This window comes from Cervus canadensis, chromosome 9 (genome assembly GCF_019320065.1).
Source record: "Cervus canadensis isolate Bull #8, Minnesota chromosome 9, ASM1932006v1, whole genome shotgun sequence".
Taxonomy (NCBI): Eukaryota; Metazoa; Chordata; class Mammalia; order Artiodactyla; family Cervidae; genus Cervus; species Cervus canadensis.
This window is the reverse complement of record NC_057394.1, coordinates 36,369,694-36,394,137: the sequence shown is the minus strand read 5'-3', so window position 1 is coordinate 36,394,137 and position 24,444 is coordinate 36,369,694. Positions and strand designations below refer to the sequence as shown.

The window sequence follows — 24,444 nt, the reverse complement described above, 5'->3', positions numbered from 1 at the left end:
TGATTGTATTTTGAATGTTCTTCGTTTAGTGATGAACAGTTGTTTCCAGTGGCTGAATAATAATTATAGGTAGTTTTTCTGATAATGCTTCAATGAAGTTCTCAGAATATGTGAAGGATCATCTATATTTATATTATATATATATAACATAATATATATATTTATATAAATAAATAAAAAATGTATATTTATAAATATTTAAAGTTAAAAACTGGAGATTTGATTTCAATAAATGAAAAGTTTTGACAAGTCCATTTGGAATGTACATGTTAAAGAAAACTGGAAGGTTTTTCTAAACCAAACTGTGACTGAGAAGAATGTTTTTAAAAAGCTTTAGAAAAATTAGTTTTGCTTCAGGTAATGTGAATATAGCCAAAATAGCTCTCTGTTTATAGAGCAGTGACTTAATGTTTGAAATATTATTCATCCCATCAATCTTCTGGGTGTGTGTTAAATAGAGGATGTTTGTTCAGTGTAGTTTCAAAATGCAGCATGGTTTATCATAAGAAAAAATTGCAGGATTTGTATGGTCCTGGCCTGACTTAGTGTCACGAGTTACTTACTCTTAAATGTAACACAGAAATGTTTAGTATCACACTGAGGTCTTCCCTGCAGCCAGCTAAGCTCAGGTGTCCTTCCTCAGCCTTTGTACGACCAAAATGGAGGCGCTTCGCTCATGGTGCCCAACGCTTGGCTTCTTGGTCCAGTGCCCTGCTCCCTCCCAGACTTTTCCACTCTGTCCCCTGGAACAGTTTTATGGCGAACATGCCAATGTTTAGCCCACCCCTAAAGCCTCCCTTTACCTCTGTGCCATAAGAGGAACCCAGTCCTCTCTTTTCCAGTAGCTTTTCCCAGCGGAGTTGCCATCTCTCCCACACCTCAGGGCTGGAAGAAGTGGCCACTTTCAGATGGTTGGCCTGAAATGCTCACATGAAATATCTGTGCCTTAGACCAGGGGGTTAGGCCGTCCAGTATCTTTCCTGCTCGTTACTGGTTGACTGCTGCCCTTTCACTTGCTCCTTTTCATTTAGTGAAGACTTGAGCACTTGACTCATTCCTTCCTCCTGTCCTGACCTGCCATCATGCTGGGTAAAACAATGTAGACTGGGAGGGCCCATCATGTTCTCTCACTTCCCAGTCCACGACTTCGATTTCTACTCCAGCCACTTTCTTTGATGTCCTCATCCTGGATCTCGTTATTTCCTGGGAGGGCTGCACTTTCACGTTATGACATCCCAGCATCTTACTCTACAGCTTGTCCAACCTCTTACCTTACAGCTGCAACTAAACCTGTTGATTTGAAAACAGGTTTTCAACTTCAAATCCCTTTCTTCCTTCTTAGCAGCTGCCTGTCTCTGCTTCCCTCCCCTGCTTAGCGTAGTCTGTATGGCCTACTACTAAGTCACTAGAGATTGTCTTCAAACTTGTTCCCTTGTCCTATCACGTCTACATGGGAAAACCCAGCTGGTGACGGCCTGCTCAGGTGGTCTTGACCTGGACACACTCCAGGTTGCCCAGCTAGTTTCTGAAGCATTAGTCCTCTTAGTGTCTCTTTCTCTCTCTCTCTGCATGGCACGTGGGATCTCAGTTTCCTGACCAGGGACCGAACCTGGATTGGAAGCACTGAGTCTTAACCACAGACCCCCAGGGAAGTGCATTACTCAGTATCTCTTAAAGGTTATTTACCCAGGACCTGCAGGAGGGCTGATTTTCCCTCAATTCTTTTCAAGTTACCTCTGGATCCTGCACATATGTATATCTACGCAGCGTTCCTTCTGGGTTTTCCAGTCAAATTTTAGGTCTTTCAACCTGGAATGTCACTTCACGCCAGTCATCACATGGCTGTGCCTTTTTCCACAATGTCTTCCCGGAGAAAATTTAACTAATTTCATCAAGGCTTTTATCGACAGCAGGTAAGACCTGTGACCTCCAGCCTTATTTTGACTTTAGACTTTGACTGGATACAATTCAGAAGCATCTTGCCTTGCTCAGACAAGCTAGAGTTCGTCCGGCATTGTGCATACTCTTGTATAAGTTGGTCTGCTCATGTTGAGGATTCAGAGTATGTCTTTACAGAAGCTGTAACTTGGCTTGATTTCTCAGGTTGAGATGCTAGAAAGTGGCGTGGAGGAGCATGTGTGCTGTGCTGTCTCTTCAGTTGCGTCCAACTCTGTGACCCCATGGACTGCAGGCCGCCAGGCTCCTCTGTCCTTGGGATTCTCCAGGCAAGAATACTGGAGTGGGTTTCCATGCCCTCCTTCAGGGGATCTTGATCCAGGGATCCAACCCACATCTTTTACATCTCCTGAATTGGCAGGAGGGTTCTTTACCACTAGCGCCAGCTGGGAAGCCCATGGAGGAGTATGGTTCTCCCTAATCCATGACTCTGGCTCTCGTTTTGGCTCAAGTGTGTGGGTAGCTGTATGACCTAGTCTTTTGTGGTCAAACAATCATCATAGTGGCCTGGACTATCAGCTTAGGCTTCAAAAAAGAAGCAGGATTTGTGTCGTAAACAGTGACCATTCTCATCCGTGAAAGCACTTATTAAACAACCACGTTTTGAAAAATGTCCAAATACAGATGAGTAAATAATGCAGGCGATTTTAGTCTTTTTATTCCACTCTGACATTTGTTCTATTATTAGCCTCTTTCTGGAATATGAGCTTTCGTGGTGTGGCCATGAAGGAATTCATCAAAATTTCATGCGGCCTGCGTGGGTCTCCATTGTCCGTGGCTGCCATCTGGCTCAGCCTCGGGCTGAGGTGATCATTATTTCATGCGCTCTCCCGCCCCCGTCCCTGCCGACACTGAATCTGTTTTCCTTCTGCTCCAGCTTTTCCATCTTCCGATTCTGTTCTCTATTCCAGGATGTACGATGACTGTCATTATTCTCTGTTAGGGGAGGAAGATATGAGTGCACGCTGGCTTTTGGCTTTTCCATTTCCCCGCAGGACATTAGTCTAGGCTCTCGTGTGCTGCCAGAAGCTCTCAGGTGTTTTTCCCCAATGTAGGTACCATCTGTCTGAGCTGGGACTCTGGTTTCTGGATCGCGGCCTGAGAGGCAGGGAGGCTCATTGGCTCTCCCATCTCCCACTTTCCACGGCTGCCAGGTAGTGAGTGCCCTCATCTTTCTCTCATCACACCTATTTTTTTTTTTTTCCCAGAAAGTCAGAATCATTTTTGGCTGAGCTGTGATCCCCGAATCTGAACTCACCATTCTCTGTGTACCTCACGCAGCAGTTTCTCTTTGCTTTTCTCCTTTTGGCCTTTTGTTGTTACTGTTTTTCAGTAGCTCAGTCGTGTCTGACTCTTCGAGACCAGTGGACCGCAGCATACCAGGCCTCCCTGTCCTTCACTATCTTCTAGAGTTGCTCAGATTCATGTCCATGGAGTCGGGGATGCTATCTAACCATCTCATCCTCTGCCACTTCCTTCTCTTTTTGCCTTCACTCTTTCCCAGCATCAGGGTCTTTTCCGGTAAGTTGGTTCTTCTTATCAGGTGGCCAAAGTGTTGGAGCTTCAGCATCTAGACTTCCAGTGAATATTCAGTTTGGGCCTTTAGGAGAAATGAATTAAGATATTTCTTTTTTCTTTCAAATATTTGCTGTTGTGCATGTTACACAGTGGGGTCAGGCAGGAGAAGATGTGTAACCTGGATGGAGGTTCCTGACCTCCATAAAGTTTCAGTCTATGGCAGAAGAGCAGATGACCATGTGATGGTGATTTGAGGCAGAATGGGGTAAAACTCCTGAATTACTGGCTCATAGAATCAGTCTCCCAGAAGAGTAGAGAGAAGGAAGATTTCTGGGGTAGTGGTGTTTGGAGAAGACAGTGGAGGAACATACTCTGAGTTGTTAAGATGGAGGGATGGAAGCATTAGAGGGTGCTGATTTCTTGTGTTTACATAGAATCAAGGATCAAACCAGTCAGTCCTAAAGGAAATCAGACCTGAATATTCATTGGAAGGATTGATGCTGAAGCTGAAACTCCAGTACTTGGGCCACCTGATGCAAAGAGCTGACTCATTAGATAAGACCCTGATGCTGGGAAAGATTGAGGGCAGGAGAAGGGGACGACAGAGGATGAGATGGTCGGATGGCATCACTGACTCAGTGGGCATGAATTTGAGCAAGCTCCAGGAGATGGTGAAGGACAGGGAGGCCTGGCCTGCTGCAGTCCATGGAGTTGCAGAGTCAGAGAAGACTGAGCAACTGAACAACAACAGAATCAAGGAATCACGTGGAGAATCCAGGGTTGAAAGACCTGGAGCGAGAGAGGGTGGGCTTAGTCTGCAGGTCAAATGGACCTTTGGAAGATTCTGAGCAGTGGTTTTTTTGGGTGATAAAGCCCTTTTTGATTTTTAAGGAATGATAGGTAGGTAGCCTTTGAAGTGCAGAGTAGAGAAGGGGCAGATTAAGGCAGGGTGATCAGTCAGTTGTTAAAATGCTACATCTGCCAGAGGAGAAGCCCAGAACTGGGGTGGAGCGAATGATGTGGGTTTGAGGGACAGGAAGGTTCCTGCTTGTGTTTTGAGTCTGGTCAGCTGGGCATCCTGGTATCAGGATTTCAGTAGAAGTGGGGTGTGGCTGTTCAGTCCTGGGTGAAAGGGAGGTCTGCTTTCCATGCAGGCTGGGTGGTTTTGTAAGTAAGGGCTCTCAGGAGGAAAGAGTCAGCAGGGAGATGAAAAGTGAGGCTGGAGGTGTGCTTGGGGGAAGGACAGGGCTACCTGCTTGGTGTTTGTAATTGAATGAGCAGAATTTAGGAGGTGGAGGAACACTGAGTAGGTGACCTGAAGAATTTGGAGGGAGTGGTTGGCAGATCAGGCCTCACAGTTTCGAGGAGGTGAAGTAATCACGATGGAGAAGTTTTCCAGATTAACCCTCTCACCTCCCACACATTCTGTCACGCCCAGCCGCCCTCTGCCAGGAACCCTGCTCGGTGTTGTCCAAACATTCAGACATTTGGTTTTGCCTGACCTTTCAGACACATCTTCAGTTTGTTATGCCTACTTTTAAAATAAGCAGGGTGACAATATATGGCCTTGACACACTCCTTTCCTAGTTTTGAACCAGTCCTTCGTTTCATGTCCAGTTCTGATGCTGCTTGACTTGCACACAGGTTTCTCAGACATATTGAGGTACAATTGACAAATCAGATTGTAAGATATTTATCTTTTTCGTTTTCACCAAATGTAGCTTGGTGTTATATTTTTAAGCTATTTTGTTGAATTTCTTTAAAAAATTTACTTGGATCTAGCCACTGAAAATTGAAAACAAATCCCCTAAGTGTAGTTTATGCCTCTGCAGTACCAGAAACTCGCCAGCAGGTGGTAGAAGAGAACAGGAACGGATTTCCTGCTTGATTTCCAAATTCTTTAAGCAAATCAAGACTCACAAGAACTCGAGATACCTAACGCTAAAGAGATATTTATTAGACAGCATTCTTAGCAAGACTCAGTAATTGTGCTTCTGAAAAAGTTGGGCTGCCGGATGTCTGTCCAGACTGCTTGAATCGGGATCTCTGATGGCTGAGTTGGTAAAGCATCTGACTGCGATGCAGGAGATTGCCTGCAATGCAGGAAACTGCCTGCCATACAGGAGACCTGAGTTCGATCCCTGGGTCAGGAAGTTCCCCTGGAGAAGGAAATGGCTCCCCACTCCAGTATTCTTGCCTGGAAAATTCCATGGGCAGAGGAGCTTGGTAGGCTGCAGCCCATAGGGTCCCAAAGAGTGGGACATCACTGAGAGACTGAACCATCACCCCTTAGAGAAAGTCCTGAGACTCCTATTGTTTTGCAGGCACTGTAAGTGATTCTTTTACACACCAAATTGAGTCAGCAAATGAGAGTCCTTCCTACAAGGCAGGAGTTATGCTGGGCCTTGAGGATACAATGAATAAGCTCCATATATTTTCAAACTGACATGCCTGTGGGGCCAGCCAGTTGGTGAGTGGAGCGAGGAAGGATGGGCATAACAGATGGGAGGGTAGGCTCTGTGGCTGTCTGCAGAGTGCTCCTGCCCAGGCTGCTGCTGCTAAGTTGCGTCAGTCGTGTCCGACTCTGTGCGACCCCATAGACGGCAGCCCACCAGGCTCCCCCGTCCCTGGGATCCTCCAGGCAAGAACACTGAAGTGGGTTGCCATTTCCAGCTGCCTATCATTAACTCAGGGCAGCTAGCTGTGGCTATGAGTTAATGCATGCCCCGTGGGGCCAGACCATTTCTTTTTAGAGAGAAGCTGGTAAGGCAGATCTTTGCTTCCTGTTTCCCAACTTCAGCATTCTTTGTGGGCCAAACAAAACATGTGTTCAGGTTGCAGTCAGCCTGTCGGCTGTCATATCTGCTATAGGGACTTAGGCCAGTAGGGGGGCCGCAAAGGCAAATATGCACTTGCCTGCAGTGATGTGAGTGTCATGGGCAGCCAGAAGGAGAAGGTGTGGTGGAGGAAGGGGGAGTCTTCAGCACGGCGTGAGGGGGTCAGCATGCTTCCGGACATTGAGCTCTCAACGTCAGCCATATTGTTTTTGAGAAAGACAGTCTCATTCATTCGTGCAGGCAGAGTCTCTGTTATTCCTACCAGGGGACATTCATATCAATCTTCTTATATGTCATCATACCAGAATACAGTTGTCCTTTGGTAACTGCAGGGGATTGGTTCTTGGATCCCTTGGTGATACCAAACAGGGATGCTCAAGTCCCACATATATTGATAAAACGCCCTAGGACAGCCGGCCCTTTGTATTCGTGCATTCCACATTCCCAACCCACGGTACAGAGGGCCAGCTGTTGTCATTGGGTCGCTAAGTCATGTCAGACTCTTTGCGACCCCATGAATTGTAGCACGCCAGCCTTCCCTGTCCTTCACGGTCTCCCAGGGGTTCCCGGGCCAATCGTAGTGTTAAAGAAATTATTCTCAGTGCTTCAATTTTTATAGTCTTGAAACAAGTGATTCCAATAAAAAACTTAAGTTATTACTCAGCCACGGATATGTTAAACTAATCATTAGACATGTTACAGAACCCTGAGCAATATCTAGTTTTGAGATAATCTGGAAGTTTTATTGATATATTAAGGCCCTAAAGAGAACGCAGGAGAAGCTTGCTTCCTACAAGTTGTTTAAAGAAAACGGATTTCTTAACCGTTCTGTTGTGGGGAGGGAGTAATTAATTCACAACAGGAGCCAATGTGGAGGTGCTGTGTCCCTCTTTGTCACACCTTACATATATTTTCTGTTTTGAAATCATTTAGGTAAAGTAAACTATAAAAAAAAGGCCATAAATGTAGTTAACAAAACTTAGTGTTGTGTCATTGTTTAGTGATACTGCAAAGATGACACATTTAAAAATAGGAAGATGCAGATATGAAAATGAAATATCATAATCAAAACATTTCTGTATGTGAGGTACTAAGCTGAAAATTTCCCTTTGCAAATTTACACCTATTCCTATGAAATTACATATAAGTATTTTTTTAAGGTGCATAAACATTTAGGAAGATAGTAAACAAGTTAATAGTTAACTTAGTTAATAGTGAACTTTCTTTGTGTATGTGGTGTGAGATGGTGTTGAAGGCCTTTTTAAAAGCCATCTTTATTAAACTTGAATAAAATGCACTAATTTTTAAGTGTACAGTTCATTGAGCTTTTTAAAAACATGTTTATTGAGATATAATTCATGTACCATACAGTTCACTCTCTTGAAGTATACAGGTAATTGGTTTTTAATGTATTCACAGAATTGTGCAACCCTCACCACTGCCTAATTTCAGAACATTTTCATCACCCCACAAGGACACCCTATACCCGTTAGCACTCACTCCCATTCTTTCCTTCGCTTAATCCCTGGTAACCACTAATGTACTCTATGTTTCCATGGATTTTCCTACCCTGGACTTGTCACATAAATGGAATTTAACAATATGTGGTCTTTTGTGTCTGGTTTCTTTCATATAGCTTCTTATATTTTTAGGTTTGCCCATGATGCAGATATGTTAGCACTTCATTCTATTTCATGGCTGAATGGTATTTTATTGTATGGTTATACCACGTTTCTATTTATACATTCATCAGTTAATGAATTGGGTTATTTTCATTTTTTTGGCTAATGCGAATAATTCTGCTCTGAACATTTATATACAAATTTCTTGTGTGGACATGTGTTTTTATTTCTCTCAAGTATGTCCCTAAGAATAGGATTGTCATTATCTCTTTGCTTCTTAGAAATGCATTGTTACGTGGAAGGAAGGCTGACAATTGGGTACCAGAAGGATGATGATGTTAGCTTGCAGTAAGAATCCGTCGAGAATCATCTAGACAACTCCTGTGTCACAGTCACCTCAAGTTCATCCCTTAATGCCAGACTTACACCCCTGGGACCTAGGATATGCTTTCCTCCACAGTGTAACTGCCCATTTGAAGTTCATGTAAAATAAGTAGTGACTCTTACCTGTAATATAGACACACTGTTTCCCAGAATGAATGTTTCCCACAGTCATGACTCTCATAATAATTCACCAGGAGATAAGCAGGTAATTGTTGAGACTTGCTAATGTGTGTGAGACATTTCTACACAAAACAATGATGTCTTTTGACTCTTGAGAACCCGTGATTATATTAAGCATTTGAACTCTCCCTAAAATATCCCAATAGTGGATATTCACATCTCCATGTACCTTGTGTGCTATTTATTCAAAAACTCCTTGATGTAGGAGAAAAAAATAATTCATGCCCCAGACTAGGCTTTTGGTAAGCTTTCTTTCCCTTGCCCTATTGTCTGCCACAGCATAAATTTTGAGTATGAACCGGTATTTATAGACAAAATGTACTCTGTTCTCTAGAAGTCATTTTTGTGATTGTTAACAGGACAAAGTAGAGCTGTAAAACTTGAGCACATTTTTGTGTGCGATGTTTTTGGTGACTTTAACTAGCTGCTAATAGGGCTCAGATTGTCTTGGATTTTGTTTCTAGATGAAACCTGGCTCATAAGTTGTCAGTCCTGGAGCAAATCTTTCTTTCCTTGGTTTTATTTAGTTCTTTCCAGTTGTTTTCCATTTGTGGTTTATTAATACTTCTGGCTTAGCAAAAATATTTGGAGACGATAAGCTGAAAGTTGGTAATGGTATTGGTAAGTGGCCACGTCTCTTGGACCAGAAATTATGGTTAAACTCATTCTTCTTTTTTTTTTTTTTTTTTTTCCCTACCCCCCCCAAAATCTGGGTGTAGTTGGCTTTTGGCCTAATGATGATTGAGTGAGAATTTTGAGTGTTTATAAAGATGGTTGGCTTTTTAATTATCTAGGATCACACCAGGAGCTGGGTACTTGCTGTTCATCTTCCCTTTCTGACTGCTTGAAGACTCAGGGAGCTTCCCAGGAGAAGGGGAGTGGAGAGGTGTAATTTACAGTAGCCACTGAGACTGAGGGCTTACTGTGGGCCCGTGGGGCAGGAAATGTTTAGATGTTTAGATATTCTACCACTGTGAGCCTTTTGGGTTCCATTTAGAATTCTGTGGTCTGTGCAGTTCTCATACCAGTACCTTGGAAGACGGTAAAGCTGGCTTTGGTTTTGCTATCAAGTAATATTAGCATTGGCAAAAAGAGTCCTCGTATATGTCAGGATACTGTGGAGTACAATGCCAAATCTTGAGAGAGGCCAGTGACTTGCGAATTATGTCACTTAAAGCAATGCTGAATATACAATATAAGCTAACCAAGAACTTGTTGTAATTCAAAGGGTTAACCATATTTTAGAGAGATGCCTAGGCTTAAAATACCACTTTAACCACATTTTTCAAAACAGGGTTAGACTTTAAAAGATGAATTTCCAAGAATTGCTTTATCTATTTATATCCCCAGTGCCAAGCACCAGGCCGGGTATGTGCATAGCCGTTGTCATTACATGGTTTTTGAATGAGTGACTAACCAAATACTTTCTAAGTATTTTAGTTAAAAATAAGAAAGATTACTTAAATGGAAAGCTGATTTCTAATGTATTCTTCAGTCTGGAAAAATTTTATGTAGCAAGTTAGTGGTGAACAGCTCTCAACATTGAGGCTTTAATTTAAGAATATTCCCTGTTAAAAAGGTGTATCACCAGTGATATGCTTCTGTAGACTCTTGTATGTGTTTGTTCTTGAGCTAGTGCTGAAACTAGGGTGAGTGATTTTGGGAACTGAGGCAAGTTCTTCTTCTAAGACACAGCCATTCCCTACCCACCTACCCCCCAGACACTTGAAGTTTAACCATCAGTTATGCTTTTGGGGGGTCTTGTTCTTCCTTGCCTAAAATATTTGAGTGCAAATATTCACTGCAAGAGTAATTAGATTTAACGTAAGTAACCAGTATGTGTAAGCTGTATTTCAACCAATGAGAAGCTGAAGGCAGTCCTACTCTTGAGAGTGTGCAGAGTAGGCTGGGTGGACCTGGTTGGTTCCTGATTACATTGTAAAGCTCCCTCAGTGCTTCCATAGACACTCCTGCTCCCTGCCTGTTACGTAAGGACCAACCTAGGTCCCAGTGTAAGCATTCATACTGTATGTGTGGTCAGTTGTGTCTGACTCTCTGCATCCCCACAAGTTGTAGCCCGCCAGGCTTCTCTGTCCATGGGATTTCCCAGGCAAGCATACTGGAGTGGATAGCCATTTCCTTCTCCAGGGGATTTTCCGGACCCAGGGATCAAACCCGAGTCTTTTGCACTGGCAGGCAGACTGTTTACCACTAGTGCCACCTGGGAAGTCCCTACCATATTGTAACTCAATTTATTCATGTCAAGAGGGGGTAAGAGCATTCACCACGTTGGGCTGCGGTGAAGATTAAGGGAGATTGTGCACAAAGTGAACAGAGTAAATGTTGACTGTTGTAATCCTAGGACCTCTTTTGTAGCTGAGAAGACTGAGGCCTGAGGAAATTGGGAGACTATTTTTTTCAGACAAAGTCTGACTCCCATCTCAGCTTCTCTGACTTCAAATTTTTTTTTTTCATTTATTTTTATGAGTTGGAGGCTAATTACTTTACAGTATTGTAGTGGTTTTTGTCATACATTGACATGAATCAGCCATGGATTTACATGTATTCCCCATCCCAACCCCCCCTCCCACCTCCCTCTCTACCCGATCCCTCAGGGTCTTCCCAGTGCACCAGGCCCGAGCACTTGTCCAACCTGGGCTGGTGATCTGTTTCACCATAGATAATATACATGTTTCGATGCTGTTCTCTCAAAACATCCCACCCTTGCCTTCTCTCACAGAGTCCAAAAGTCTGACTTCAAATTTTTATTCAGTCAATTCAGTCGCTAAGTCATGTCTGACTCTGCGACCCCACGGACTGTAGCACACTAGGCTTCCCTGTCCTTCACTACCTCCTGGAGTTTGCTCAAATTCACTTCCATTGGGTCGGTGATGCCATCCAACATCTCATCCTCTGTCATCCCCTTCTCCTCCTGCCTTCAATCTTTTCCCGGCACCAGGGTCTTTTCCAGTGAGTCGACTCTTCTCATCATGTGGCCAAAGTATTAGAGCTTCAGCATCAATCCTTCCAATGAATATTCAGGATTGATTTCCTTTAGGATTGACTGGTTTGCTCTCCTTGCAATCCAAGGGCCTCTCAAGAGTCTTCTCCAACACCACAGTTCGAAGTCAGCTTCTTTGACTTCAAATTTTTATTAGGGTAGTTTAAAAAGGACAGCCCAGGCTCACAGATACTGAAAATGAATTTATGGTAACCAAAGGGGAAATGTGTGGCAGGGGAAGGGATAAATTCCATCCCTGTGGGATGAGCATACACATACTGCTGCTGCTGCTGCTGCTAAGTCGCTTCAGTCGTGTCCGACTCTGTGCGACCCTATAGACGGCAGCCCACCAGGCTCCATCGTCTCTGGGATTCTCCAGGCAAGAACACTGGAGTGGGTTGCCATTTCTTTCTCCAATGCATGAAAGTGAAAAATGAAAGTGAAGTCTCTCAGTCGGGTCCGACTTGCAGCAACCCCATGGACTGCGGCCTACCAGGCTCCTCCATCCATAGAATTTTCCAGGCAAGAGTACTGGAGTGGGTTGCCACTGCCTTCTCTGATAGACATACTACTATATGTAAAATAGGTAACCAACAAGGACCTATTGTATAGCACAGGGATCTCTACTCAATATTCTGTAGTAACCTGTATGGGAAAAAGGTCTGAAAAAGAATGAATATATGCACGTGTATAACTGAATCACTTTGCTGAACACTTGAAACTAACATAACATTGTAAGTCAGCTATACTCCAATAAAATAGAAGGAATAAAAAGGACAGAGCCCATTCTTTTGGGAAGAATTGGCTTCTCTAAAATTGTGAATAACCTTTTCAATAATTTTACTCTGGGCAAGGAAAGAGCTAGGAGGTAGACACTTTTATCTACTTAAATTATGTTTAGTGTTTCCCTAATATTTTCAGCTGTGTGCCATAATCCTTGCATTTTTAGGTTTTTAGCATGACAGTGAGGTTTGTCAAAGTTATTGAGTCATAAGTACTATGTACGTCTCATGGAATTCGTTGTAAAAATTGGAGTTGTTTTGTGGTGTCATGGGGATTATATAATGATTATATTATATTATAAATGAAGTTTGATGGAACAAGGAGGGAAGGGTGTTTTTATCTCTTTGGCAGCTTCTCAGACTGAAGACATAGTAGCTTCTTGATGTGCGCTGGCCTGGGGCATGTCTCTGGAAACCACACCCTGTAAGGGCGCTCTCACTGGAAGGTAAAGGCCCTAAATGAACAATTAAGGCAGACCCGCTGTTTGTGAATTGTTCCATAATGTGGTTCCTGTGTTCCGCAGTGGCTTCTGATGCTGTGTTCCTTGGATTTTTGTTGTTGTTGTTTGTTTTTTGGCATGACTTACGTGAATGTGATTGGCATGATGATGATCATATGTGTGTATCTTAAATCTCTTGATCTATTAGATGACCAATCAGTTAGTAAGTAACTTACCTTGGAATCAACTGTGAGCCCAGCTGAAGCTCATCAGCTAGTTTTTGTCAGCAAACATCCTTTCCCCTCTTTTAAAACAACCTCCAATGGGCAATGTGTTTTTGCACTGCAACTCAACACAAAAACGTGGTCTAGGGTGCTTTGGGGATTCTAAACGTCTTTTAAATGGCTACTTAAAAGGAACTGAAAAATTTAAAACAGGTGAGTGCCTGCTGACTTTTGTTAATGAGTATTTTGCTGATAACCAGTCTGGTATGAAGTAGTCTTTGAGAAGTTCCCAGAATGTTTGGGATTTAAGACATGTGGATTTCATGTCCAGAACCAGAACGGAGAAGTGAAGCTGTAGTGAAACTTGGTGCTTATATATTGGTCGGCAATCTCATCCAGCAAGAAGATTAAAATAAAGCCCCAAACAAAACAGTATAAGGGTATGAAGATCATTCCCATTGGTTTATTAAATATATTTCATAGCAAAAAAAATGGCTTTTTTGACATTTGCCAACTTGGCACTTACTGAGGATGTATTTGGTTGGGAAGTATTTTCTTCCACAACATATGCCCTTTAAAAATTTCCTATCAGGACTTCCCCTGGTGGTCTAGTGGTTAAGAATCTTCCTTCCAATGCAGGGGATGCAGGTTTGATCTCTGGTCAGGGAACTAAGATCCCACGTACTGTGACCAAGACCAAGGCAGACAAATAAATAAATGCCTAAAAAACAAAAAAACTTCCTATCAAGGGTTTCTTGGAGGCTACAGGTGGTAGGACAGGTTTGGCAGCGGTGTTTGTGCAGAGTGAGGTTTCCACCATGCTGTTCTGCCCTTCACATGCCCAGGGGGAGTAATTAGAACTTCACAGGAAGCATCTCACCCGAGAACCTCAGACTTGGCCCTGTCACTTCTCAGCTTCTTTCCAGCAGGTTGGCCACTCAGCACACAGGGACACTTGGCTCCAAGATGCACGGGCCTCAACTATCGTGTGTAGTCCTTTTTCTCCCCCTTTTCTTTTTGAAGGGGTCAAATATTTTCACATTACATTTGTAGGCTCTGAAATAGGTATGGCAAATACCTTTTTCCGTTTGAAAATTACAGGACGGAGTAATAACTTAATAGAAGTGTGTGGCATGAGATGGATCCAGGATTGAATCCTAGATGAAGTCTGATGTATGTTTTCGCTTATTTCAAGTGGTAATGATTTTGTTTTAACTTCTTTAGGAAAATATGGAAAGGGACAAGGAAGAGGGAAGAAAACAAGTTTTTATAGAAGAGAAGGTGTGGCCGCTTGGTGACTTAGTGATTACTCCTGTTTGTGTTGACTTTTGATAGCTCATTGGGAAACAGGTGGTCTCTATTTAGTCCTATGAATCACAGCCTCATTACGTAAAATGTATCACACCTCAAATAGCTCGCTAATGAGTGCGATTCAAAATTATTGAAAAACACAATGAGTAATTGTTGGATTAGAACTACCAGTTTCTCTTTCAAGATTTTGTAACCGCTTTTAGCATACTGAATTCTTCAAATATAGATGGGTTCACATTTTTAAAGTATGATTTCATTTTTTTTTTTTGGAAAAAAAAGAAAAAACTGCCCTCACTCTGTTTTGAGGTCCTTTCTAGATCTCTGTATTTTTTTAAAAAATAGTTTCAGGATACAGAAAGTAGTCTAGTGGAGTTTTATCATGTGGTAAGTCAGTTTCGTACTTTTAAGCAAAGGATGTTACTTCTGGCGACATGGACTTTTTCATTGTTTGCTATGATGAAACTTTTTATCTTCATTCTACAGATGCATCATAATAGCTAATTGTACTAACGTTGGTGAATGCTCTTCCTGAATTGGGCAAGCGCTGAGGGCTGCATAACAGTAATCCATTTAATTCTCTGTGCAACCCTGTGACCTAGGTACTTTGTATTGCATCTGTGAGAAAATAAAGAGGTTAAGCACCCTGGTCCAGGGTTACAGGTAGGAAATGGTGGTGGTGGGGGGGTGGGGCTTCACAAGCTCCAGGGCTCCGCCCTAGCCTCACCTGGCCATGGGAGGGGCCTCTCTGTGTGTTTCTTTGTTTTTTTTTTTTTTTTTTTTTTTTTATTATTAGTTGGAGGCTAATTATTTTACAATATTGTAGTGGTTTTTTGCCATACATTGACATGAATCAGCCATGGATTTACATGTATTCCCCATCCCGATCCCCCTTCCCCCCTCCCTCCCCATCCCATCCCTCTGGGTCATCCCGTAGAAGGAAAATCCCTGCTATGAATTTCTCTTTTCAGTTTAAAACTCTTGGAAGAACTTTTTGTTTTAATTTCTTAGGAGAGGTCTTAGATTTATATGGATATGTAAACTGCTAATGGAAAATTTTAGTTCACAGTGATCAGATGTTTTTCATTGTTGAGGCTGAGGTAGATAGTATATACAGTATGAGCATTTTATTATGTTCATGAAAATGTCAGGAGAAATGCTGAAGCCATTTACAGATAGCTTTTCATGTTATTAACATTTAGAGTACAGTTTCTCTCTCTCTAATACATGCATGCATACACACACAAACATGCACAATCGTTATGTGTTCAGACACAAGTCTCTTATTTTCAGGAACACTGAAAAAATTAATTCAACATTTTTTGTTTACTGAGTTAACTTTTTTGTACCCTTAACAGTGGGGGTTTATTTTTGAAGTCACACAGATGGAAGACAACTTAATTTGTTTTAGTTTAGAAACACTCTGTGTCTGATGCAGTTGAGACATTCTCTTACTGAGGGCTTGTAAAATACTGTAGGTTTTTGGTGTCTGTTCCATGTGGATGGTTCTGTAACTTTCTAGAAAGTTAAACTTTCTGAACCTCAACCTTTTTACTAGTGAAAGGGGAATGGTAAGGATTATTAAACTTTCGGATTGTATGCATTTCATAGATAATGAGAAAATTCACCTACCTGAAAGCTGGTGTCCTTTTCTTTATCCTTAAAATGTAGGAGACACAGGAAATTGACCTAAACCTGATGGAATCTGATTTCTTTTGAATGTCATAAAAAATTAATTTGTGTATCTATTGCATAAGAAACACTGTGGTTACTACAGAATATATATAAGCCCAAAAAAATACTTTAATTAGCTATAATTCTACAACTTAGAAATAATTGCTGTTAATATTTTCTATATTTATATAATGCACACATATTTATTTATGCATATTTGCATAATGCATAGAATTATGGAAATTGGGATCATACTCTGTACTTTTTCACAAATTGCCTTATAATGAATGTGTTAAGTATTCTTTGTAACTGATAAATCTACTTTTCTGACATGAGTTTAAATTTCATGCAGTTTTGTTTTATGGTTATATTACAGTTTATCCAGTTTCTTTTTATTGGGCATTCAGAGTGTTTTTAGTTGTTGCTATTATGCAAAATGCTGTGAGGCAGTTCTGCTGATGTCTCTGAGTTCTTGTCTGGCCTTACCTGTCTTAGTATAAATTCCTAGATTTGCACATAGTGTGCTCCAAAGTAGCCACGTTTAAGATGTCAGATACATTTCATACATTGCCTTCTAGAATAGTGGTGTCATTTTATATTATGTTCAGTAGTGTATAGAACATGCCAAATTCCCATGTCCTCAAAATATAAACTTTTAAGAATCTGTTTAGTTTTGTAAATACAGTGTAAATGGAATCTGGTCTTCTGTCATTATTTAGATTTTGATGAAGTGTCTATAAATGAATGGGCTTCTGGAATGGGACAGTGGTAAAGAATCCACCTGCAGAATGCAGAAAACAAAAGAAACATGGGTTCGATCCCTGGGTTGGGAAGATCCGCTGAAGTAGGAAATTGCAACCCACTCCAGTATTCTTGCCTGGAAAATTCCATAGACAGAGGAGCCTGGTGGACTGTTGTTCATGGGTGGCAAAGAGTCTGATGTAATTGAGCATGCATGCACATGTGCATGTAGAAAGAAGAGTACATTCATATTTTGGCATATGGAGGGAGATGCTTTTAAATCTGCTACATACTATGATTTTGCCTTTCTGTTGTCTTTTTGGAGAAACTTGCCATTCTGATAGTTGGGTTTTCTGAATATCTCTATGTATTCCATTATTTCTACCTTGTTAATTTCTGAATCTAGCTCAGTGTTGTCTATACAGTACAGAGGTATTCTTTTGAGGGTTAATTATTGCAGTGTGTTGCTGCGTGTTACTCGAAGATTGATGCGTGTAATGAGGTTAAGCATATACCACTGTGAGCCACCCTTAGGTACTTGATTGCACAGCATCTTGGCCATTATTAACAAATAGGTGAAATTTATCCAGTTTCAGATGGGCAGGCTAGGGTTCATGGAGGTGATTCAACTTGCTTAAGATCACACAGCTACACGATAATGAAAGTGCGATTTGAATATGCTTTTGTCTGGCTTGAGCCCTTTCTCTTTCCATTTCCTCACTCATTACACTGCCTCTCGACTGGCCCATCCAGTGCCATTGACTGTCACTCTTCTCTGCTCTCCACGTGTCGGGGGGGCACACCCCTTCTTCCTTCTCCCTTACTGCTTCTAATCTACCTTGACCTGGCAACATAACCTCCAGATAGTTTCAGTGGTGGATAATTAAGAATTTGTAGCTCTGAGGGGCTTTCCTGTGACTGACTAGAGAGAATGGACTTTGACATTGGCTTTGGTTATTCCTGGGACTTTTTAGCTATTTTTTAGCTTTGGGTAGGAGTTCCCAGGGCTTCACAGGTGGTGCTAGTGGTAAAGAACCTGCCTGCCAATACAGGAGATGTAAGAGACTGGGGATTTGGTCCCTGGGTTAGGAAGACCCCCTGGAGGAGGGTATGGCAACCCACTCCAGTGTTCTTGCCTGGAGAATCCCATGGACAGAGGAGCCTGGCAGGCCATAGTTTATAGGGTCGCAAAGAGTTGAACACAACTGAAGCACCTTAGCACGCACGCAGGAGTTTCCAGATAAATGAGATGTTACTATGTTTTCACTAGCTGCGATCAGTGCTCACTTTGAGATTTTTGGATCTATTTGGGGAAATTCAGAAGAGTTTGTGCCTCACGGGTTAGCTGGGATAACCCATGAAACACTTGAGGTTACTCCTGAAGGAATGTACCATTCCATTTGGATATATTTTACTGCACTTTTAAACTTTGTGTTTTATTTCTGTGGCTGTGAGCTCCTTGCATTTTTTTTTTAAGGTCTCTACCCAATATCCAGGTAAGTGCATCTAACGGAGACACTCAGCAAATGTTTAATTCATGCAGTGATGTATCCCTTCTTAGAGAATGCCCTTGTAGGAAAGGATCTGCTACTTCCTGCAGCTGAATGTGTCACCTTCTGGCCCAGGCTCCTGTCCTTATTTATAGAACCAGCTTATGAGAAACTACCTTTAATACTGGACAGAACCATTATTTTGTCAGTTACCCATTGTTATGAGTAGTGATGGCACTCCTGGGTGTTGTGAAAAAGATTCAGAAGACATACAGGGACTGGAAGTGGACTGTAAAGCTGTCAGTGGTGAGTAAGGACAGCAGGAGCTTTATAGTTCACTGAGGGTATAAGATGAGTGACTTTCCAATCAGACTTCGGAGATTGGATTTCCTCCTGAAGTGGTGGTAGAGCAAGGCCTCTGCTTGTGGGTGGTGGGTCCATCTCTAGGCCCACTGCTCTCCCAGCTGCTGTGGTGCATCTGCCAACACCCTTGGCTGGGGTCCCAGACCTAGGAGGTCTTTGGAGCAGCCTTCCCTGAATGGCTTCCATTTTTTATTCTACTATTGTCCCAATGTTTTTGAATTGATGCCTTTGAAGTGTGGTGTTGGAGAAGACTCTTGAGAGTCCCTTGGACTGCAAGGAGATCAAACCAGTCCATCCTAAAGGAAATCAGTCCTGAATATTCATTGGAAGGACTGATGCTGAGCTTCCTAGGTGGCGCTAGTGGTAAAGAACCTGCCTGCCAATGAAGGAGACATAATAGACACAGGTTCGATTCCTGGTGTCAGGATGATCCCCTAGTGGCGGAAATGGCAACCTACTCTAGTATTCTTGCCTTGAGAATCCCATGGACAGAGGAGCCTGGTAGGTTGCAGTCCTCAGGGTTGCAAAGAGTTGAACACCACTGAAGTGACTTAGCACGCATAGACTGATGCTGAAGCTCCAATACTTTGATCACCTGATGCCAAGAGCTGACCAGGGAAAAGACCCTGATGTTGGGAAAGATTGAAGGCAAGAGGAAAAGGGGGCAGCAGAGAATGAGATAGTTAGATAGCACTGACTCTGTGAACATGAATCTGAGCAAACTCCAGGAGATAGTGAAGGACAGAGAAGCCTGGCATGCTTCATTCATGGAGTCTCAAGAGTCAGATATGACTTAGCAACTGAACATTCTCTCTATGGGATCCCCTTTCCTCCCAACCACTCACCCTCAAACGACAGGAAGATAGAATTGGTAGACGTTTTCTTAGCAGTTTCACTAAGAACATTGTTGGTAACCATAGGCATGGCCTGCTCATATATAAGAGCCCTAAGTGTGGACTTGCCTGTTTAAAGTAATACCATATTCCCTCTCTCTTTTGTCTGTCATTGTCAGGATTTAATGATTTTCTTCTTAGGATATTGCAGTAAATAGCTCTTTACACAAATCAGGGACATTTCATGAGGATGTTTAAGGATAGTCATGCCCTTTGCTATACAGCTTTGTAATGAAACTTGAGGGATTTCAGAGTGGAATTGAAATTAATGATGTGTGTATATAGTTGATATTTCAAGGTTATACCTTAATTTGCTTTTATTTACCCTTAGTAGGGTAGATTGCTTTTAGGCTTTTTAAAAATAGAAAATATGCTAGAAATAGAGCTTCTAAGTTTTGTTTATCCTGCATAAAATGGTTGTATTATAGACACCACTTGCTGTGTTTTTTTCTGTTTATATTTGTTCATACTAAAGTGGTTAACCGCTGTCTTTGTAACATAGAAATGCATGTACAATTTCCTATGTGGAACAACTTTTGGTGATATCTGCACATTCTTTAAGTATGACTTTGGATGCCTATTAATTAATCTGATACTGAATTTGACTTGTGTATTATTCCCGATTAAGAGAAAATTAATCCCCAAATTTGTCTTTCAGGCAGTAACAGAGAAGAATTTTGAAACAAAGGATTTTCGAGCCTCTCTAGAGAATGGTGTTCTGTTGTGTGAGTAAGTATTTAAAGCATTTAAAAAATAATTCAAAAGCAAAGGTGTGTGTGTGTGTCTGTGTGTGTGTGCATACATGCATGTTATGAGATGTCTTATCCCCCACTCCATGGCCACTATAGTCATGGACATGTTTTCCTGGTAACAAGTGAGATTTGATCCCTGCAAATTGACATCCCCACAGTACCAGACAGTAGGAAGGGGTTATCAGTCTTTGTATCTAAAGATAGCATTAGTGAAATATATATTATTTTAAATTAGTAAACAAGAAAGATTATTATTGCTTAAGGGGCCAGTAGTGGTGGGTGGTTGAGGAGAAAGCCTTATCACATAGCACCAGCTCTCACTTGCTGTGAGTATTCTACTATATGGAGTTGCCTGGTTTAGAAGTTAATATGTAACTTGTTTCCTTCATCAGTACATAGTGATAATTATAGAACAAATTTAGTAGCATATTTCTTCTTTGAACTTTTAAGTGGAGTCATTACATTACCACAGTCAGTTTGAGTTATAGGCCAGCCATTCATTCAATTAATATGATGTTATTAATAATCACATCTGAAGCTTTGGTTATCCTAAGAGGCTTGTGCCATGATTGATGATAGTATGGAGCCTAAAGTGTATGTTTAATGTAATATTTTGTTCCCCCGTGGAGGCAGAGTACACTTTGCCAGGTGGTGACCTTTGAGAGTGAGGGGCAAGCAGGCTGTGGAATGGAAGGATGGACTCCTGGGTGAGGGTGCAGATTGCAGATGTGAGCAAATAAAGTATAAGAATGTACTTAAGTATGTACTCACATTTTTGAAAGCACTTAAGTATTCCAGTCCAGACACTTATGACATAAGTATTTATGGAATCTGTCCACAAGCATGCACTGGGAGTGTATGTGCTCAGACTTAGATGATTTCATTTATCCTTTTACAGGAAGGTTGTTTAAAGCAAGGATCAGGAGTTATGTGGCCTAGGTTTGGTTCCTTGCTTCATATTTTCAGACATTTGAGCAAGTGAAAATACCTGAGCTTTATTTTCTCATCTATAAAGTAGAGATCAGAGCATCTGGTCTGCCTAATTTACAAAGTTCCCATAATATTGGGTTGGCCAAAAAGTTTGTTTGGGTTTTCCATAACATCTTACGGAAAAACCCAAACAAACTTTTAGGCCAACCCAATACATAAATCAAGGTTTCTATAAACTATCAAACTTTATGTACATAGAAGTTGTTACTAGGTAGATGGCCATGAAGATAAAAGTCTCTCACCCGCTCTGTTGGTAGGTGTTCAAACTTCTTTGTCTTAGAGCAGTGTTGTTAAGTTGAACCTTATTAAGTGTAGATATTCAACCATCAATGACCTACAGAAAATGTCCATTTCATGTAATTCTGCACAATAGAGAGTAGGACAGTTATATGAACAAGGGCCACAAGGAAAGTTTAAGGGAGGTTTCTTGTCCTTTTCTGATGTCACATTCAGAGTTGTTGTAGCCAAATAGTGTTTAATCTTGGTTAGGCTATGTGGTCAGCTCAGTTGATCATTCAAAGAAAATTACTTTATCTTGGTTTGCAAATTATATATATTTTAATGTGTTCAGAAGATGGAGGGAAAAAAATGATTGTTAGACACATGTGATCTGGAACTTTAGCTATGAGTATACACTATTTAGAAGCTTGCTGCAAAAATAACTTTGATGTCAATTGCAAGCCCTGTAAGTCAGGATTGGGGTAGTTGGGTTTATGTAGGAGGCAGACTTGTGGAGCACAAAGTTGTTTTTAGACTTAGGAGTGCACGTCTAACAACCCAAATAGGTGATCTTTTCAAAGAGCTCACTTTTGTGGTTTTATAGTTCCAGTGATGAGTTATTACCCAACACTTTAAGGGATCTCCCTTTTGGGGGCATCACTTTCCAGAACTAGGTCATTAAACATACTTGTAGTGACACTTAAGTGTTTTATTTAAAATGCAATTTATGTACCAGCCTGGGCTCTGATTTACTTGAGGTGATTTCCAAAAACTATATCCAATTTGAGTAGATTGTCATCAGTGAGGATATTCAGAGTTGATTTTAAAAAAAAACAACTGTTTTGATGACAAGCAGCATTATTAGATTAAATACATAGTTCTACCTTCATGGCCACAACATACATTTGGATGCATGTTTAGAGACAGATACATTGGTTTTTAAAAATGTCATTTAAATTCACAGCCTCCAGAAGCTCATTCTTTGTTTCCTAACTGAAGTAACATCAATTTGGGGTTTTGTACATTACCAAATAAGTCGTCAATCTATTTAGTACCCAGTATTCTTTAAATGAATATTCCCAAAAGTAGTGTAAGTAAATATTTAACTGTGGTAATCAGCAATTTTAGTTTAAGATGAGATCCCAAAGTACTACATGATGTTTGTATTAAAAAAAAAAAACTCTTACTGGTGAATTTCATTGGTTATAACTCTGGTTAATGAATGCATTTTAATCTAATAGATCCAGTGTTGAAAAAAAATCCAGGTAACTATATTCTGTGTAAATTTATAACTGAAGAAAAGCCTAGCTGGTTGATCTGCAAAATGATTAAGCATTGTTGTTTGATCACATCATCCTGAATAGTTGTAGTTTCTAAGAGGAAAGTAAAACCTGCTGCTCAGAAGCCTGGTATTATAAACCTTGACTTTTAAATTAGTGGTAAATATAGCAGGGGTTCCCAGGTGGCTCAGTGGTAAAGAATCCCCTTTCCAGTGTAGGAGATGTGGGTTCAATTCCTGGGTCAAGAGGATTGCCTGCAGATGGAAATGGCAAGTTACTCCAGTATTCTTGCCTGGAGAATCCCATGGACAGAGGAGCCTGGTGGGCTACAGTCAATGGGGTTGCAAAAGAGTCGGACACGACTGGCAGACTAAACAACAGGAACAAAATGTATTAGGCTGTCTGTCTCTGCTAATATTTTACCCATCTGAGATATCAAATTTTAGCTGAAATATGATTTAAAAAAGGAATTCAGATTTTTAAAATATTCCATAGGAAAAGGCTGACTTCTGTTTAGTTCATTGTCAGAAAAATGACCAATTCTTATGAAATATGGGGTCTGCATATGGCCTCTTTAAAAATCTCTAAGACATCCTAGTTCATTATCACCATTAGAGTTTTCTTACTATTTTATCTAGCAATGTCAGCAGCCTTTTATGCTTTAGTAGTAGTCTGAATTGGCATTCTGGAATATCAAAGAGTTGGAGGAAATGAGCTCATTATAGTTTTTTCCCAACTGGCAGTGTACTGACATTTCAGATAGTTTAAATTGGGTATAAACGCTGCACTGAGGTTTCAGACAAGATACACATCTGAGTAATGAAGGTAGTTATGTGCACTCATTGCCTTTTAATCTGATTGGCTGTTGAAGTTTTTGTCTTCTGTAAATCATTTTAGTATCATTTAATTTGATAGACTGTGGGATCCAATCAGTGGAGGGCTAAAGAGTACTTCCCTGGTTAAAATCTGTTGTAGTAATCATTTTACTGTCTACCTTTGGCATGTAATCTCTCTTGGCTTTATTAAACAGTGATATGGGAACAAAATCTAATTTGAGGGATTTTCTAATTAGTAAAAGGATTGACAGGGGTCTAAAAGGTGATGTCAGCTCCTTGTTATAATTTTCTATGAATTTTATTCATAGTTTCCATTCATCTGTCTCCTGTCTCCAGTGTTTATTAGAGTTCATGAAGACTGCCTTACTATGTACTTAAAAATACTCACAATCCGGTCTTGCTCCATGGTTCTGCAGTATTATTTCTCTTCTCTAAATATATTTAGTTGGGGCATATCCAGCTAGTGATGTGAGTAATGTCATAGGTACTCATCTTGTGATAGCAATCTTGGAAATATTTAAATGAAAACATTCTTTATGATCCTTATGAAGTAAGAAGATATATTTGGAGGTAATCTTACTGGGTGTGTGTCTGTTTAGTCAGTCTGTACTTCCCATCTCTGGAGTTATGCCAAGTCTTGACTCCATTCCAAGTTAGCCACTCAGACATTGATGCCGTTTTGAACTCAGGGCTCACATTATTGAGCAAACTCTTCTCTTACTGTCGCCAGGCCTTCCTTTCCCTGACTTGCAGCTTAGAAAGAGTGGAGCAAATTCACCTATTAGTTTGAGAAGTCCTATTTCTGTTTATATCTGCTGTGTGAATACTATCCTGTCTTCCTGAAACGATCTAGGATTTTGTTGAAGATGTTTTCAAAAGAAGAAAAAAATGATTAAAAAATACTCCTGTGAATTTACTATGGGCTACTCAGGTGATTGTTTTAAAACATCAGAC

The 24,444-nt window shown here is 41.0% G+C and overlaps 1 protein-coding gene across 1 annotated transcript in view; it reads left to right on the top strand.

Moving 5' to 3' along the window:
- Window positions 1–24,444, top strand: part of LMO7 (LIM domain 7) — a 212,206-nt gene that overhangs the window by 52,944 nt on the left and 134,818 nt on the right. The window contains 1 exon segment of the mRNA XM_043478032.1: window positions 20,072–20,142. Coding sequence (XP_043333967.1) covers window positions 20,072–20,142 — 71 coding nt within the window.